The sequence below is a fragment of the Mauremys mutica genome, chromosome 2 (genome assembly GCF_020497125.1).
Source record: "Mauremys mutica isolate MM-2020 ecotype Southern chromosome 2, ASM2049712v1, whole genome shotgun sequence".
NCBI lineage: Eukaryota > Metazoa > Chordata > Testudines > Geoemydidae > Mauremys > Mauremys mutica.
Window position 1 is genome coordinate 215255933 of NC_059073.1, and position 16576 is coordinate 215272508.

Below are 16576 nucleotides of genomic sequence, written 5' to 3' on the forward strand. Positions count from 1 at the left end.
ATTACCAAGAGTTAATATGAAATTCTGACTCATTATGCCTTGGAATCAAGGTGGAATGATTTAATTCAGCAAGCAGAACCCCGATTTAATTTTGTTTTGCATCTATACTTTATTCACTACTTAGAAGAAATTTTTTTCCAAGATCAGGTGTCCCACTGAATTAAATGGCATATTGTATATCACAACACAGATGATCCTGCAGGCAGGACATTTTATATGTGACCACAACAATGGAATAAGGTCCCTATTCTAGGCTTTTCAGCAGCATTTCAATATACACTTAATTCAGAAAGAGTCCATTAGTATTATATAGCAAAAGATGGCGTAAATGAACTTATGATTATTCCACAAAATGAAAGCAGAATAAGGAAGTTAACTTTTTATAGGCTAGCATGACCTTTGTTGCAGCAGTCTGTTCACCTGTAGAACTGTAAAAGGGTGCTGGCTTCAATTTCTGAGTCTGTCATACATTTTATAGATTGTGAGCAAGTGTTTTACGAACTACTACCTCCTATAGCTTAAGTTCTAGTTACCAGCAAGACCACTTCTCACCAAGCAGATTATGGCAGTCAAGGTTCAACACCAGTTGGTAGTATTGGAACCTTGGTAGATGGTGGGAGGGTATTTTCAGAGAGATCTTGATTCTGGAAATCCGTTGGTCAGAAACAACCAGAGACTGTTGGCATTTAGGGCACGGAACAAAACCTCTGTTCACTCAGACTTTTTAACCTTATGAGGCTGGTGGAGAAGAGGATTTTGTATTTAAAGATAGCTTGTGTTTCCTTTTTTCACCCCCTTCCCCAGATGTTGGCAGAGAATTTAAAATGGAATAGTTGTAAAGTTCAGGAGTGTCCTTTCATGCAGACAATAATTTGCAATATGTTAATCAAGATTAACTGTTTTAGTTATTGAAGATGTGCCTATGGGCTTAGGAACAGGATGTGTGTTTTGTAATTTAAACATAAAAATGCAGACTACATCACAGCCTCTTTAAATCCAATTTTCTTCCTTGAGGCTGTTCAAACTTGAATCCCAACAGTGTTCTATTGTCAGGGACGCAAGACAGAACGTTGGCTATCCAAAAGTCTCTTCACTGCACTCCAGGAGAAAAGCCTGGAGCACAGTCTTTTCTAAACTGCTGTGTTTGTATCCCACCCCTTCATTCAGGAAGCTGAAACCCTATTTATCACAGAAATTCAGGTGTCTGAGATCTTCAGATAGATTTCTGCTGCTGCCACATCTGCACACACAGTATGAGAAGAGGCTGGTGTGTGCCAGTTTTAGACTCTGGTGATTTTATGAAGTTACTAGGTAATAAATATGAAAACTATGTAACAGCACTGTAGGATAAACTCCAGTACCAGCTAAAGCTAGCTCTTTGTTTCAGATACAGCCTGTACCATAAAACTGCCTATAAAAATAGTTTAAGTAGACATGTAGCTAAATTGCTATATGAAAACAGTTTTTTATAGAAGATTTTAATTCTGCTGCTCAGATCTTCACACTGACATAAAACAAAAAAATTAAAAAACTAAGTTTTTAAAAAAGTTACCACTTCGTCAGAATGGCTTTAACTGACCCATTGCTAGTTAATATTCTTTACGTTTAAAATGCCTCTTACAGGAAATCAAGAACTTTTAGTTTATTCATTCAAAATGTTGAATATTTGTTTTGCCGCTAAGAAAATTCACCTCTTTTTTTGAGCACACTGAATCTGGGGAAAGTTTTAGAACTTAAAGTCTGGATCAATGCACATCTGGCCCTGTGCAGCAAAATCTTTAGCCATCCTGACTGCTCCTTTTTCACATTCCATACATTTTTTTTTTTTAAAAAGGCTTCCAAACAGAAGGTCAACTAAGTTTAAGTAGGTACCATTTTCCTTTGAACATCAATGGAAAAACAACAATTTGGTGTGCAAGAATACAGTGGCTCACATTCATAAGTTGTCCTGCCTGTAAAGTTTGATAGGATATGCTCTAGAAAGACATTATACACTTATTCGTAAGCAAAGATGCAAGTTAAGAACAGTTATCACAAAATCCTGACAGTTGCTAACAGTCAAAAATGTGTACACTACAATAGTACCCTGAACAAGACAAATTGTAATGAGTGATGCTTTAGAAAAAAAAATTACCTTTAGTAAAAGTTTAAACACAATTTGGGGCCCAATATAGATTTAGTGACACATGACTGGGTTTTAATTTAATTGAAGCATATATATTTCTCCTTTACACTTATATTAAAAGAATTAAAGTTGCAAACTCAAGAGTTAGAAAATGTCAGAATGAAGGGCTCTGTGCAACCTTAATTCAGTCCTTGTGTGCACATGCCATAAGATACAGTCTAATTACATTATCGCATGCTATTTTCCTAATATTTGAATGCTTGACTCTGCAACCCTATTGTTTTTAATCGCAGGTTTTGGGTTTTTTAAATGCAGCTTCCTGATTTGGGGGGGAAAAAAAGAATTCTATGCACCCGCAGCTTGGGTCAGCAGCAACAGGACCTTTAGCAAAGACCTGTACCACTTAAGTTAACAGAGTAACATGCAGCAGTAGTAGGCTGTTTTTCTCTGTGACCAGTCACTAACAGAGTGAAACACACTTCGCCAGAGTGCTTCATAGCTATTTGCTGTCAGCAGAGGAACTTAGACACAGGACTCCTGGGTTCAATTTCAGGTTCTACAGGGGAGTGAGCTCTACAGTGGTTATAGACTCTTCTGTGCTGTACCCCAGCTCCTAAACCAACCACATGCCCACAATGCCCCAGCACCTTCCACTTTCCTACTAAATACACCCAGCCCCTATACCCTCTGGCTCCTGCAACACCCCTGACTCTGCCCAAATTCCTCACTCCTCTGCATTCAAGTCAGGTGGCACTTCCTTTTCTTTATGGCCTGCAGGCCAGCAGTGGAGCACTGAACGCAAGGGAGAGATTCCTTGATCTCAGTTCTGGTACACTGCACCACAGCAGCCACAGGAGCAGTTAGGAAAAAAAACCTGCTCAATCCCTTCAGCCCTGAGATGAATGATGTTCAGCACAGGCAGAAACTTTAGAGCAGGCCTGCACAACTCGTAAAGCGTCGAGGGCCACATTCCTCCAAAGAAAACACCTGAGGGCCGAAACCTCCCGGCCCCGCAGAAACACCCCGTCCCAGGGCCGCCCAGCCCTGCAGAAACAAACCCTCCTTCCCCAGCGCCACCCCACCAAAACAGCTGTGGGCCAAAAAGGAAGGTTGGGGGGTGGGGAGGTGATACTTGATTTTAAATCAACCAGGGGCTCCCAGCTGAAGAGGTGGCTGGGAGCCCTCAGGGGCAAATTAAAGGGCCCCGGGTTCCAGCGGCTGGGGGAACCTGGCAGGGCCGGCTCTAGGTTTTTTGCTGCCCCAACCAACCAAAAAAAAAATTGGCTCCCCCCGTCCCAGCCCTGGGCTCCCCCTGTACGCCCCTGCTGCCCCAGTCCTGGGCTCTCCCCCCACCCACACCCCCTGCCGCCCCAGCACTGGGCTTCCCCCTTTCCTCCCCACACCCCACTGCTGCCTCAGCCCTGCGCCCCCCTCCCACACGTGCGCTCCCCCCCCCCCACACACACACACCCCTCCTGCCGCCCCAGCCCTGGGTCACTGGTAACTCGCTCCCAGGGTGGGTCATTCAGCAGGAATTTTGGATGTGCACAGAACACAGACAGGATTGGTTCCCATATGGTTACAGAGCTGCAGTAAAGTGGAACAATTTTCAGCTTGTGTGATTGGAGGATATCTGGATGCATATTATAAGACTGTCCTCCATAAATGAGGAAAAGTTGAGGTGCCTTTATTATTCTTTTGTTCCACTCTTTCTTTCTATGGGGAATTTGCCAATGCAATATCACGGTCTTCCTTAAACAAAAAGGCAATGGCTGTTGAAAATAGCAATTCTAGTCCTAATAAGCATTTCTTGCTCAATTTTATCCTACTTTTTCTACATCAAGTTACAGTGGATCAGTATATTTGATTTGGGAGAAATGAAGAAACAGCTGCCCAAACTGAGCTTGAGCACTCCTGAATTTTGAGGTGTTCAAATCTGGAAGGCAGTTGCTGGGGGGTGAGGGGGCTGGGAACTCAGCGGGGGAGCATGGCAGCAATGTGTCTGGAACTGCATGGAGCCAGACACACTGGTCTGAGTGGCACGGTAAGAGGGCTGGGGGTGGGAGAAGGGGTAGGGAGTTCCGGGGGGCAGTCAAGGGACAGGGAGGGTTCAATGGGGCGCAGGTTCAGGAGGGCAGTCAGGGGACAGGCAGCAGTTGGATAGGCGTGGGAGTCTCAGGGGTTCATCAGGGGACAGGTGGGGGTGAGGTCCTGAGGGGAAGTTGGGGGGGGCATCTCAGGAGGGGGCAATCGGGGGACAAGGAGCAGCGGCATTTAGATAGGGCAGGGGTCCGTGGAGGGGGCAATCAGCCGCTGCTGGGCCGGGATTCAAAGGGCTCTGGGCTGCCCGCAGAGCGCTGTGGGGGAGGGAATTCAGAATCCCCCCGCGGGCTGCACAGTGAGGCTCCATGGGCCGTATGTTGTGCAGGCCTGCTTTAGAGACTTCAGCTGCCAAACTCTTCCAAGTGTGCTCATGTGTTCCGAGGCTCATGACTTGGCCGGATTTGGGTAATTTTTCACAGAGACACATCAAAAGGCACATCTCTAGCACTAGTGTGCTTTCCCCCCCTCCCACCATTGCCAAACTTCAAATCCCTGCTTCAAAGCATAGTGGTGCTAGGGTTTCTCAGTGAAGCAGCTAGAAGAATTTTTAACATGATCAAGACAATGTATTTGCACATCCTGGTTCTTGGAGCCAGCTGAACCATTTTTGCTGGAACTTAAAGAAAAAAGAAGTCAGCCTGAAGCACACACCCACCATGGAATATTTTATCCCCAACTTAAAACTTTGGCAAAAAGGTATAAACAACTGAAAGCCAAGCATTATGGGAAGTGTTAGGCAACCTTAGCTATAGGCAGCACTACCAGCTCATTATATAAAAAGTGGCATGATTTGCAAAGGTGTTGAGCACCTGCAGTTCTCATTTGTGTCCTTGATGTCATTGACATCAACAGGAACGACAAAATGATCAGCACTGTTGGAAAAAAGGTCACACCAAAAAAAAATTATTTTTTTTTTTTAAATATCCTTGTCCACACAAGACATTGCAGCAATCCAATACTCATTTACAGGTAAATTTGTTGTTGCAGCAGCATGTATGTCCATTTGCCCATTTAACTGCACAGATTTGTTTTAACAGTGTGTTTTTAATTAAGCTCAGCGTTGTTTTTATTCTTATTACCCTGAGGCAACATATGTACCTTTTAAAAGATGTCTGAGTAATTTTTCCATGATGATTTTAATTGAGAGTTTACCTCCTAGCAATAATCATGATTTCAGAGAGAAGTCACCACTGTAAAGCGGCCTAAAGGCAGAGCCTTGTCCTTGCATCAAGGCAGTAATAATGTAGCCCAGAGCAGATTGAGTGGAACTGCCAGGCTTTAGAGTTTTATTGTTGTTGGACAGAGAACTGTCAGATATTGACAAGTTTTATTTCAAGATTTCTTGGCCATCAGTCCTTCCTTTGGCCTCTTCCAAGAATTCATGATGCTACTTCAGTCAAGCAGCGGTGGGTCACTTTTGTCCCAGCGCTCCTAGCCTTTGCTGAGGAATGAGCTGACACTGAATTCTGGAGTATTACCAAAAGTGATCAGATTTCAACCCCAAGTTCATTGTTCAAGGATGTGTCTACAGGCTAACCCCATATCTGTCCCCAACAAGAAGGAATGCATTGTACTCTAAGAATTCAGAAAGCAGCAGCATGAAAGTGATGCTATCCTACAGTTCTACAGTGAATGCTACTAACAGTTGAATGCTGGATCAATTCAAACAGTCCCCACACAAACACACTAAAGAACTTCCATCGTACTATGAAACAGTCAAACTGTGCAGGAAGATTTGCTGCCGGTAAGAATGCTGTTTAGCAGAGCGGAGTTTCATTCCCATTCTAAGATCAGGTAGAGCAGAATTTCAGAAATGTTTATACTCCAAACACTGAATTGAAAAATATGCCAGGAATATTGCAGAGGATGTCAGGAAATACAAAGGGAGGTAACTTCACTACACATTCTACTTCACAGTGCTGCCAAGTTGAAAGTCAGTCAGTCATCATCATAGTAGGAGGGAACCCAGGATTTGAGTTTTATTTTTGTGTAGGCCCCCAAATTTAAAGTCGATCACGCAAGGAGACAGATGAGGCAATGAATAAATAAAAGCTATTTTCATGTCCATTCTCTCCCCGCCCCCCCTTACACTTCAATTGTATGCTCTAAATGCATCATGTCACCTCAGTTCAGGTTTGAGTTGAAAGTTGTGGGGAGGGAAGGGAGGCAAAAAAGCAGCACTTGCCTGAGGGCTTGGCTACACTTACAAATTTGCAGCACTGCAGCAGGGTGTGAAAACACACCCTCTCCAGCGCTGCAAACTGCGGCGCTGCAAAGCGCCAGTGTGGTCAAAGCCCCAGCGCTGGGAGCGCGGCTCCCAGCGCTGTCCGTTATTCCCCACAGGGAGGTGGAGTACGGACAGTGCTAGGAGAGCTCTCTCCCAGCGCTGGTGCTTTGACTACACTTAGCGCTTCAAAGCGCTACCGCGGCAGCGCTTTGAAGTGCTAAGTGTAGCCACAGCCTGAGGCTTATGTCCCTCTCCTTCATGCCACCACTGAAGTGATGCTTCTGGATGCCACAGTTTCTCAGATAATATGTAACCATTGTATGTTCAATACAAGTGACAGCTTGGCCCCCTAGTCTTATGGCATGTTTAGAATGATAATCTTAAAAAGCTTTAGGTCAGTGTATGGTTGTTTGTTTTTAGGCTGAAGTACCATAAAGCAAACACTTAAAGTCCCTCTGTAGCATTCTAAGCAGCACACTTAAGTGGATAATTATTTGCTTTTAAAAATAGACAAGGCAACTTATATGCCAAAGACTGAAGTAAAGTAAAGTTAAGTTTGATTTTAAAACCAGAATCAGTAAACAAAGTACTTTGTTTTGTACTATTGTACTTTGAATTGTGACTTATAGTTGCAAAAACCTCAAATACAACATTACATTTGGCTTTAGTATCCAAACAATCACAGCATGATGGCACGTGGAAATTATACACTGAAAGTTTGCCATGTCTCTGCTTGGCTCATGAACAGTAAGCCTCATCTACACTATGGAATTTTTACAAAGATTTGCCACTATTACCAATACTACTTTAGCTGCATCAGTGCCTAAAACACTGATATGCTGCTCTCGAGCTCCGGCAACAGTATCCAACTCAGACTCATTTATATTTAACTTATGGTACTGAAGACAAATGCTGGAGCAACATGTATGGTAAGGCTCCCACCTTCACTAAGACCAGTTCAGATCCACTATTGTGTCAGCAGTAGTGGAAGGTTTTTTACATTACCTAGGGAAAAAGATTTAAGAATGTCTACACTGCATCAGAATAGGTGTTCCCAAAATAATCTCCGGGCTTGGCTACACTTGAAAGTTGCAGCGCTGGGAGTTACAGCGCTGGTCATGCAGCTGTGCAGGAACAGCACTGGTGTGTGGCCACACTCACAGCTACCAGCGCTGGTGTGTGGCCACATTTGCAGCATTTACAGCGCTGTTGGGAGTGCTGCATTATGGGCAGCTATCCCAGCATTCAAGTGGCAACAACGTGCTTTTCAAAAGAGGGGGGTGGAGGGTGGTGTACTGTGACAGGGAGTGGGGAAGATAGAGAGTGTGGACGGTTACTAATTGCAGCACTGGAAAGCCTCTACCAGCGCTGCAACTTGCAAGTGTAGCCAAGCCCTCCATTAGTAGTTCAGCAGTTAACCCATAACAATATAGTCCAAATAGAAGTACAGACTAGTGATCTTGTCCATTAAAATGGAAATGAGAAGAAAAGACACCCATGAAAAAGCAGTTTCTAAATATTCAGGTACTAGTTTGAAAATGTATTACATCTCTATTTATGCAATTTAAAATATTTTGACTAGTCACTTTAATTTCACTAGTGCAACAGAAACCAAGACAATCAGACAGCATAGCCCAGAGGTGTTCTCTTGAAAACTGGGAAGCCTTCAGTAGAGAGAAGAGAATTGGAACAGAAGTGGATGAAGGCAGGCTGAGCAGATGGTTAAACAGTAGTAGTTCCAGCTTCTGAAGAGGCAGAGTAGGGTGACCAGATGTCCCTTTAAAAACGGGACAGTCCCATTTTGGGGGACTTTTTCTTATATAGGTGTCTATTGCCCTCCACCCCCTGTCCCATTTTTACCACAGTTGCTATCTGGTCACCCTAAGTCAGAGCAGAGACTTCAGCTCCACAACATTTTAAAAGACTTGAGAGTATACAATTAGAGATTAGAAACAGGATGAGAGCTATTTTGACTATACATGACAGTATTTTGTATGGACATGAGACAAAGTATTAGATTTAAAACTACTTACTTTCCCCTCCACGAATGTTTTGTTGTGTAGAAACAAGCAAGATCTTTATTTTCCCTAATTATATTCATTTTGTGCCCAGACCTGAAACAAAATAGATCTCATGTTAATACTTTTGATCTTAATTAAGACCAAATACAACCACTAATCACCAATATGCTCTAAAATACATGTGATACAAGGATTAAATTCATTTACCTTTCACTCGGGTCTGTTTGCAATTTAAGACCTCCTGAGATACTTGACCACTGCTCAGATTTAGCTACTTGAAGGAATATGGTTTTCAACTATTCACTGGGTACAGAATACTAACTATTCATTTCTTCTCCTCCCTATTACCAGCATGTAATGATCTAAGAGTAGCCAATATTGCATTACTCCTATCTGCTTAAAAGACACTGGTATTACTGTACGCACACTGACAGTGCACAGAAAACAATCCCCACTTCAATAACTTCCCAAAGAAGGAAGCAAATTTAGTTTTGTTGTCTGATATGACTCAGAGAACACAAAATCAAGTGTGTGTTTTCTCTTAACTGCATAAGGTAATTTCACTCCAGTTACTTTTGTACAATATAGCTATCGGAGTGTAAGCAGCTCCTGCTCATCAATACAATTAAGCCAAGTTCCAGAATATTATTAGTAAGGCTGTCGATTAATCGCAGTTAACTCACACGATTAACTCAAAAAAAATTAATCGTGATTTGTCATTTTAAATCACTTTTAATAGTATACCAATTGAAATTCATGAAATATTTTTGGATGGTCTACATTTTCAGATATTAATTTTAATTACAACACAGAATACAAAGTGTACATTTCTCACTTCATATTTTGATTACAAATATTTGCACTGTAAAAATTAACAAAAAATAGTATTTCAATTCACCTCATACAAGTACAGCATCACAATCTCTATCGTGAAAGTGCAACTTACAAATGTAGATTTTTTGTTACATAACTATGCTCAAAAAACAAAACAATACAAAGCTTTGGAGTCTACAAGTTCAGTCCTACTTCTTGTTCAGCCAGTCGCTAAGACAAACAAGTTAGTTTGCATTTACAGGAGATAAATGCATCGCTTTTTATTTACGTCACCAGGAAGTGAGAACAGACATTCGCATAGGACTTTTGTAGATGGCATTGCAAGGTATTTACGCGCCAGATACTCTAAACATTAATATGCCCCTTCATGCTTTGACCACCATTCCAGAGGACATGCTTCCTTGCTGATGATGCTCGTTTAAGAGGGGGGAAAAAATGTTAATTAAATTTGTGAATCCGTGGGGGAGAATTGTATGTCTCCAGCTCTGTTTTACCTTCAGTCTGCCATATATTTCATGTTATAGTAGTCTCGGATGACTACTCTACACATGTTGTTCATTTTAAGAACACTTTCACTGCAGATTTGACAAAATGCAAAGATACCAATGTGAGATTTCTAAAGATAGAAAATAGCACTCGACCCAAGGCTTAAGAATCTGAAGTGCCTTCCAAAATCTGAGCGGGACAAGTTGTTGAGAATGCTTTCGGAAGTCTTAAAAGAACACTCAGATGCAGAAACTATAGAACCCGAACCACCAAAAAAAGAAAATCAACCTTCTGCTGGTGGCATTTGATTCAGATGATGAAAATGAACATGCGTTGGTCCTCACTGCTTTGGAGGAGAGCCCATCATCAGTATGCATGCATGTCCTCTGGAATGGTGGTTGAAGCATGAAGGGACATATGAATCTTTAGCGCATCTGGCATGTAAATATCTTGTGACACCAGCTACAACAGTGCCATGAGGACACCTGTTCTCACTTTCAGGTGACATTGTGAACAAGGAGCAGGCAGCATTATCTCCTGCAAATGTAAACAAACTTGTTTGTCTGAGCGATTGGCTGAACAAGAAATATGACTGAATGGACTGGTAGGCTTTAAAGTTTTACATTGTTTTATTCTTGAATGCAGGGTTTTTTGGTACATAATTCTACATTTGTAAGTTGAACTTCCATGATAAAGAGACTGCACTACAGTACTCATATTAGGTGAACTGGAAAATACTATTTCTTTTGTTTTTTAGAGTGCAAATATTTGTAATAAAAATATAAAGTGAGCACTGTACACTTGGTATTCTGTGTTGTAATTGAAATCAATATATTTGAAAATGTAGAAAACATCCAAAACTATTTAAATAAATGATATTCTATTATTTACATTGCAATTAATCGTATGATTAATCACAATTTTTTTTAAAATTGCTTGACAGCCCTAATTTAGTGATGAACTAAAGGGGAGGGAACGGCTTTATTTTCCAATTCTAGGATGAGTCTAGATCAAAGATGACAGCATTTTTACTTGTTAACTGAGCATATCTGATGGAAAAAATTGAGGAAGGAAGACTCTCTCAAGATCAGAGAAATCTAATGATCACCGATTAATCTTATATAGTATCTAATTACGTAACATTTACAACACTTACTTTCAAATACTCAATATAAACTAAGCTCTAAAAGTAGGTTACCACAACTAGACTAGACTTTGGGTTTCCTATGCCACCTATCACAGCAGTTAAACACCAGAAGATACTAGAGACACTAAGCCCATGTCTTCACTGCTGAAAGAGGCATTATATTTTACCTGGAGGTTACCAACATGCATGAGCTATTCCAAGCTAAGGGTATGGCTACACTGGCGATTTGCAGCGCTGGAAAGCCTCCACCAGCGCTGCAATTAGTAAGTGGCCACACCTGCAGGGCACTTCCAGCGCTGCAACTCCCTGGCTGCAGCGCTGGCCGTACACCTCACTCGGCATGGGGAATAAGGATTCCAGCGCTGGTGCTGCAGCGCTGGTCATCAAGTGTGGCCACACACCAGCGCTGTGATTGGCCTCCAGGGTATAAGGTGTATCCCAGAATGCTTTTATAAATTACTCTCTTTGTTTTGTTATGCAGCCTCTCTTTGTTTTGTTGTGAACGAGCTCCGATCAGAGCTCCGAACAAACAGAGCTCCTGTTTGCTGTGATCATCTGTACCTGGCTGTAAACAATCAAATGAGAGGCAGGCAGGGAGAGTGAATGAAACAGAACGGAGGAGCTCCGTTGAACTGCTTATCTAAAAAAACAAACACTGATCACAGCAAACAGGAGCTATCTGTACCTGGCTGTGAACGATCAAATGAGAGGGAGGGGAAACAGTGTTGGATGCAGGGTTCGCAAACATTTTGTGATTTTTCCAATCTCTCTCTTCCCCGCTCCCTGTCACAGTACACCGCGGGGAGTCCGTGTTGGAGGCAGGCTGTTTGCAATTAAGAGTTAAGACTAAGGGGTCAGAAACATGTTCTGATTTTTCAATGCAGGAAGCTAAACACACAGTGTTGGCTCCAAAAATCCCCTCTCTCTTTCCCCCCGCTCCCTGTCACACTAGACCCCACTCCATCCCCCTCTTTTGAAAAGCACGTTGTGGCCACTTGAACGCTGGGATAGCTGCCCATAATGCATCACTCCCAACAGCGCTGCAAATACTGCAAATGTGGCCACACATCAGCGCTGGTAGCTGTGAGTGTGGCCACACACCAGCGCTGGCCCTGCACAGCTGGATGACCAGCGCTGCAAACTACCAGCGCTGCAAAGCGTAAGTGTAGCCATACCCTCAAAATACAATGAAGACAAGGCACTTTAGTTTTACTGCCATGTAATCTAGGTGAAGTCAGCACAACAATCCCACAATCATAGGTGGTGTTAGAAGACAGCTAAAAAGTTTAATATCAGGAAAGAATTTCTTTTCTGTGGAAGCAATTATTACAGAGATGTTACACAATCACAAATGGAAGGACAGGCCATCCTAAATTAAACAAGGTATCTCTGCATAAGCATGGTCCACACTGGGAAAGTTTTAGAACTCCTGAATGGAAAAAAAGGCATCTCGTTACTAGGTATGCAGAACCAAATCTGATGAGGAATTTGGGGCACTGTCCTTAAAAAAAAAAAAAAAGAAGAGCACTTAAATGACTCAGAAGCCTAAATTCCATTTTCAAAAGTGACTTCAGCACTTAGTTCATTGAAAGTCAATGGGACTTAGGAGCCTAGGTCACTTTTGAAAATGTTACACCTTACAAAAAAGAGAATTTAGAGTCATGAAAAGTAATACATGCCCTGTATTATGGGTAACCACAGGAAAATAAATGCACCTGAATTGAAGTACCAGTATATGAGGTCTGATTTGCCTGTATATCTTAGTATAAATTAGTGATAAGATTAAGTACTGCAGATTGTGAATTTCTTGCAATTCTTAGGGCCACTTTTCAGAGAAGCAGGCATTCTCTATTCTATCCAAGTGGATAGAATCAAGATATTAGCCTTCACGTTTCCCTTCCCACACCTTCACAATTTTCTTGCCATCACTCAGTGTTATTGATCATTTAGGTTGTAAGCGCCTCAGGGCGGGGCAAGGGAGGCAAAATCCTATTCCTATAAGCCTACATGCATACCTGTGAACATGTATCTATATACTTGATGTTATTTACATTTCTAATTTACCTTAGACAAGTACTTAAAATCAAGAGCAGAATCAAGACTAAACTGTGGGAAATAGTTCACTAAATCTGAGATAGAACACCATGAAGTAGTCTAGTATCAGCTCTATCAAACAGTATCCAAGGGCTGAACAGTATCTATGCTGGAATATTATTTTAGGGAACAATCTAAAATCTCTGGAATTCTTCACAGCTCCCACTGATATTAAAGCAGTTCAGCGACATTCATCAAACTGATATATTCCTAACCATGAATTAGCTCAAGAGCAGATGAATCATTTGTTTAATACCCCTCTGGCTACATATATCCATTCTTTCAATCTTACCAAACAGCACATTTTAAAAGAAATATTCAGGTTACATGGCCCATGGGCAACTTACTCCAGAAATATTAAGTTATTTATTCAAGCATCTATTGACACAAGCCAATAAAAGTTAGGATAATGAGAACTGAGTTAGTGAATTGAAGACTGAGTTATACATCATTTTGATTTTCTTGGCTTTTGTCTCCGCATGTTACAACTTTGATGTTATTCTTTTTAATTATTTTAATTAAAATATCTAACAGCCATAAACTGCTCTCACAAATGTTTGCTACTGGAACACTTAGCGGTTTTACTAAAGTTTTCTGCACATAAATACTAGAACAGTCTTTTGGAGCCATCCAAAGCAACTGTTTTCTGAATGTAAAAAGGTAAATGTACTTCAGGAAAAAAACCCTCAAACATAAGTTTTAACCTTGATATGGACTGTTTGCTTGTCAGTAGTCTGCAGCAAGGAGATTTAGAAACAGTTAATTTTTCCTAATATCTAACCTATGGATAGTTAAGCACTTGAGCAGGTTTCCAAGGTGGTTGTGGAATCCCCGCCACTGGAGGTTTTGAACACGTGCCAGGGATGGTCTAAATATACCTGTCACTGCCTCAGCAGAAGGAGATGGATTAGGTAATTGCTTAACATCCCTTCCAGCTCTACTTTTCTCTGGTCTTGTCAAAGAATCATAATTCATTTCCCAATTTTAAGTTTCCTACCAACTCAGCAAGAACTGAGAGGGGAACTGTAACTCCTGTCACTAGACAAAATTCTCTGGAAAGCAGACTCTCCGTGCCCCTCAGATCTCATCAAGTGAGAATATGGAATAATTGTAGCTGAACCTTCCCTATCTGCAAGGCTAAGGTACTCTAAAGATTGTAAGTTGCTCAGATACTTTGGGCTAAATCTGAGAGGTGGAAGGTAGAGTCGGCAGGAGAGTGCCCCCCCCTTAACACAGCACGGTGTAAACTTCAGTTTTCTAAATTACTTAACTGAAGTAGCATAACTTAGGTCAACTTACAGCTTTAGTGTAGACCAGTCCTATAATAATGGGGGCAATATAAGTGCATGACAGACTAATTTACCAAAGCATAGGTGTGTCACTCTGCATTATATACATCCATAATAGGATGCTAGAACTAAATTAACCTAACCAGATGATAACAGCTAAGTAGGGGTGCACTATATCGCGTACACAGTCACTGTAAGATCATGCTCATCTTATTCACTCTCTCCTGCATCTGGTAGTTAAGATGCAACAGGTGAATGTGTCAGTTACAAAAAAGGTTTTAATCTGACAAGAGATTCTCTAAATACCAGAAATGTTCCGCCTTTTTGTCTAAAAGCAAAGCTTCATTGTTGCCGGTCCTTAACACTTTCTTTCAGTGGGTTTCTACAGTGCCTAAAGCAAAACTGGGATCTGATCGGGACAGGTGCTTTTAGGGACCACTGTAATCCATACAATTCTCCACCACAGTTTAAGTGTTGGAGGCCAGAAAACTACTGAAACCTAGCACTACTATTACATGCAACTGAGCTATCACCTATACCATCTTCAACTTAGCATCTAGTTTTATTTTTGTTAAAGCGAAGTATGGAATACTGCACTTGTTTCCACAGGCATTTTCTAATGCACTCTCCAGGTTTTATAAATTACTGTATGGAAGTTAAACAAGCTTCCCACAAGACCAAGAAAGTTTATTTAGCAATACTTTGCAGTTACAGTATTGTAAGAATGAATGAAATATTGGGAAAAGTGAGCTTTGCATTTTCCTTGCACTGCATACAGTACTGAGTTAAAAAGATACTAGTGTCATGTACCTATTACAAAGGGTTCAATAGAGTTTAAAAGTTGCATGTTCCCTGCCTTAAGATTTTTACATAAAACACTCACCAGGGGGTTTGCACCTATACAAGCCATCACTAATTTTAACCCTTCTGTTCCATTTTAATTTTGCAAGACTGGACACCATCAGGTGTTGGCTAAGAGTGGAAAGGGATCTTTGTTTAGGTTTTTATTTTAGAAAGGGAAGTCTGCTGATAACTCCTTTCTCTAATACCATGGTTAGAAACTAGGGCCTTGATCCTCCAAACACTGAAATATAAGTACTTCACATTCATGAGTAGTTCCACTGAATTCAATGGAAGAGTTTTCAAGCATTAAGTTACTCATACACTTGAACTGGAGCCTAAATTTGAACCACCAGTGAAACTATTTTTTTCTGAACTCCCCAGAAGCCTATTTCTATGCTATTTCAATCTTTTGTATCTCAAAGTGACATGTTTAGTATTTGCATTACAGTAGCAAGTAGGGGCCTACTAAGATTGTACAGTGCCTACCACTGCAGGACCCGAAAGAGTAAGATGGTGCTCTTCAAAGAGAGTATACAATCGAAATACACAAGCCAGACACAGGGTGGGGAAAGGACAACATACAAGCAAAGCCAACAGTGAGAGTTTGCAGGCATCATACTTGTGTAACAATTTTTTATACTGTAATATTGAGGTGAGATTAATAAAGTGTAGTGTAAGGCATCAGTGGGAGACAAGGGAAGATAGGAAGGTATTACCTAAAAGGGGTAACAAAAGAAGGGAGCAAGGCTGAGCAGAAGATGGAGTAGACAATGGAGACCAGCTGGAAAGAGGCTTAAATGAAGAGACTGAGGGAGGGGATAGGAATAGGCTTTCTAAAACAGTCTGTATACTTGATCCTTGACTCAGTTTTAAATTAGGAGAGGCAAAATACAGATAGACTATGAGTTCATTCCAGATAAACAGATGTTTGTCAATAGACATGGGCTGGAACCTCCTAAGTCTATCCTCTACCCTGCAAGGATCATTAAAGATCTAAATCCAAACAAACAGTTTTTGGCACCTTTGGAAGATACTGCTTAAAGCTCTCTCTAAGTCATATAAACAAAGTGCTTTTTGCACTGAGCATTCTGCTTTTTAATGGTGTTGGTTCCCCTCTATACAATTATAAGAGACAAGACTTTGAAAAGTAACAATTTCCTTTTCACAGAGTCTCTTAAGAAATACCGGAAAATTTCAACCATTTTGTCTAAAAGCTAGCTTCATTTCAGCCAAGTCTCTTAAGCATCATCCTAGCTACCACTCCCCTTGTGCAACACTCCTTTGTCCCACTACTGTGCTGAATTATGTACTTTCAAAAGTAAAACAAACCTATACTCACACTGCACCTCAGGCAAGCCTTTGCCACTTCATGTTTTTAAAACAGCAGCCTGTTTCATTCATGAGTTG

The 16576-nt window shown here is 41.3% G+C and overlaps 1 protein-coding gene across 1 annotated transcript in view; it reads right to left on the reverse strand.

The window, feature by feature from the left end:
* Positions 1–8569, reverse strand: part of DNAJC13 (DnaJ heat shock protein family (Hsp40) member C13) — an 88164-nt gene extending 79595 nt beyond the window's left edge. The window contains exon 1 of the mRNA XM_045004409.1: positions 8489–8569. Within this exon, the coding sequence (XP_044860344.1) occupies positions 8489–8556 (68 nt within the window). The 5' untranslated portion in view covers positions 8557–8569. The remainder of the gene's footprint in view (positions 1–8488) is intronic.
* Between the last annotated feature and the right edge of the window lie 8007 nt (positions 8570–16576).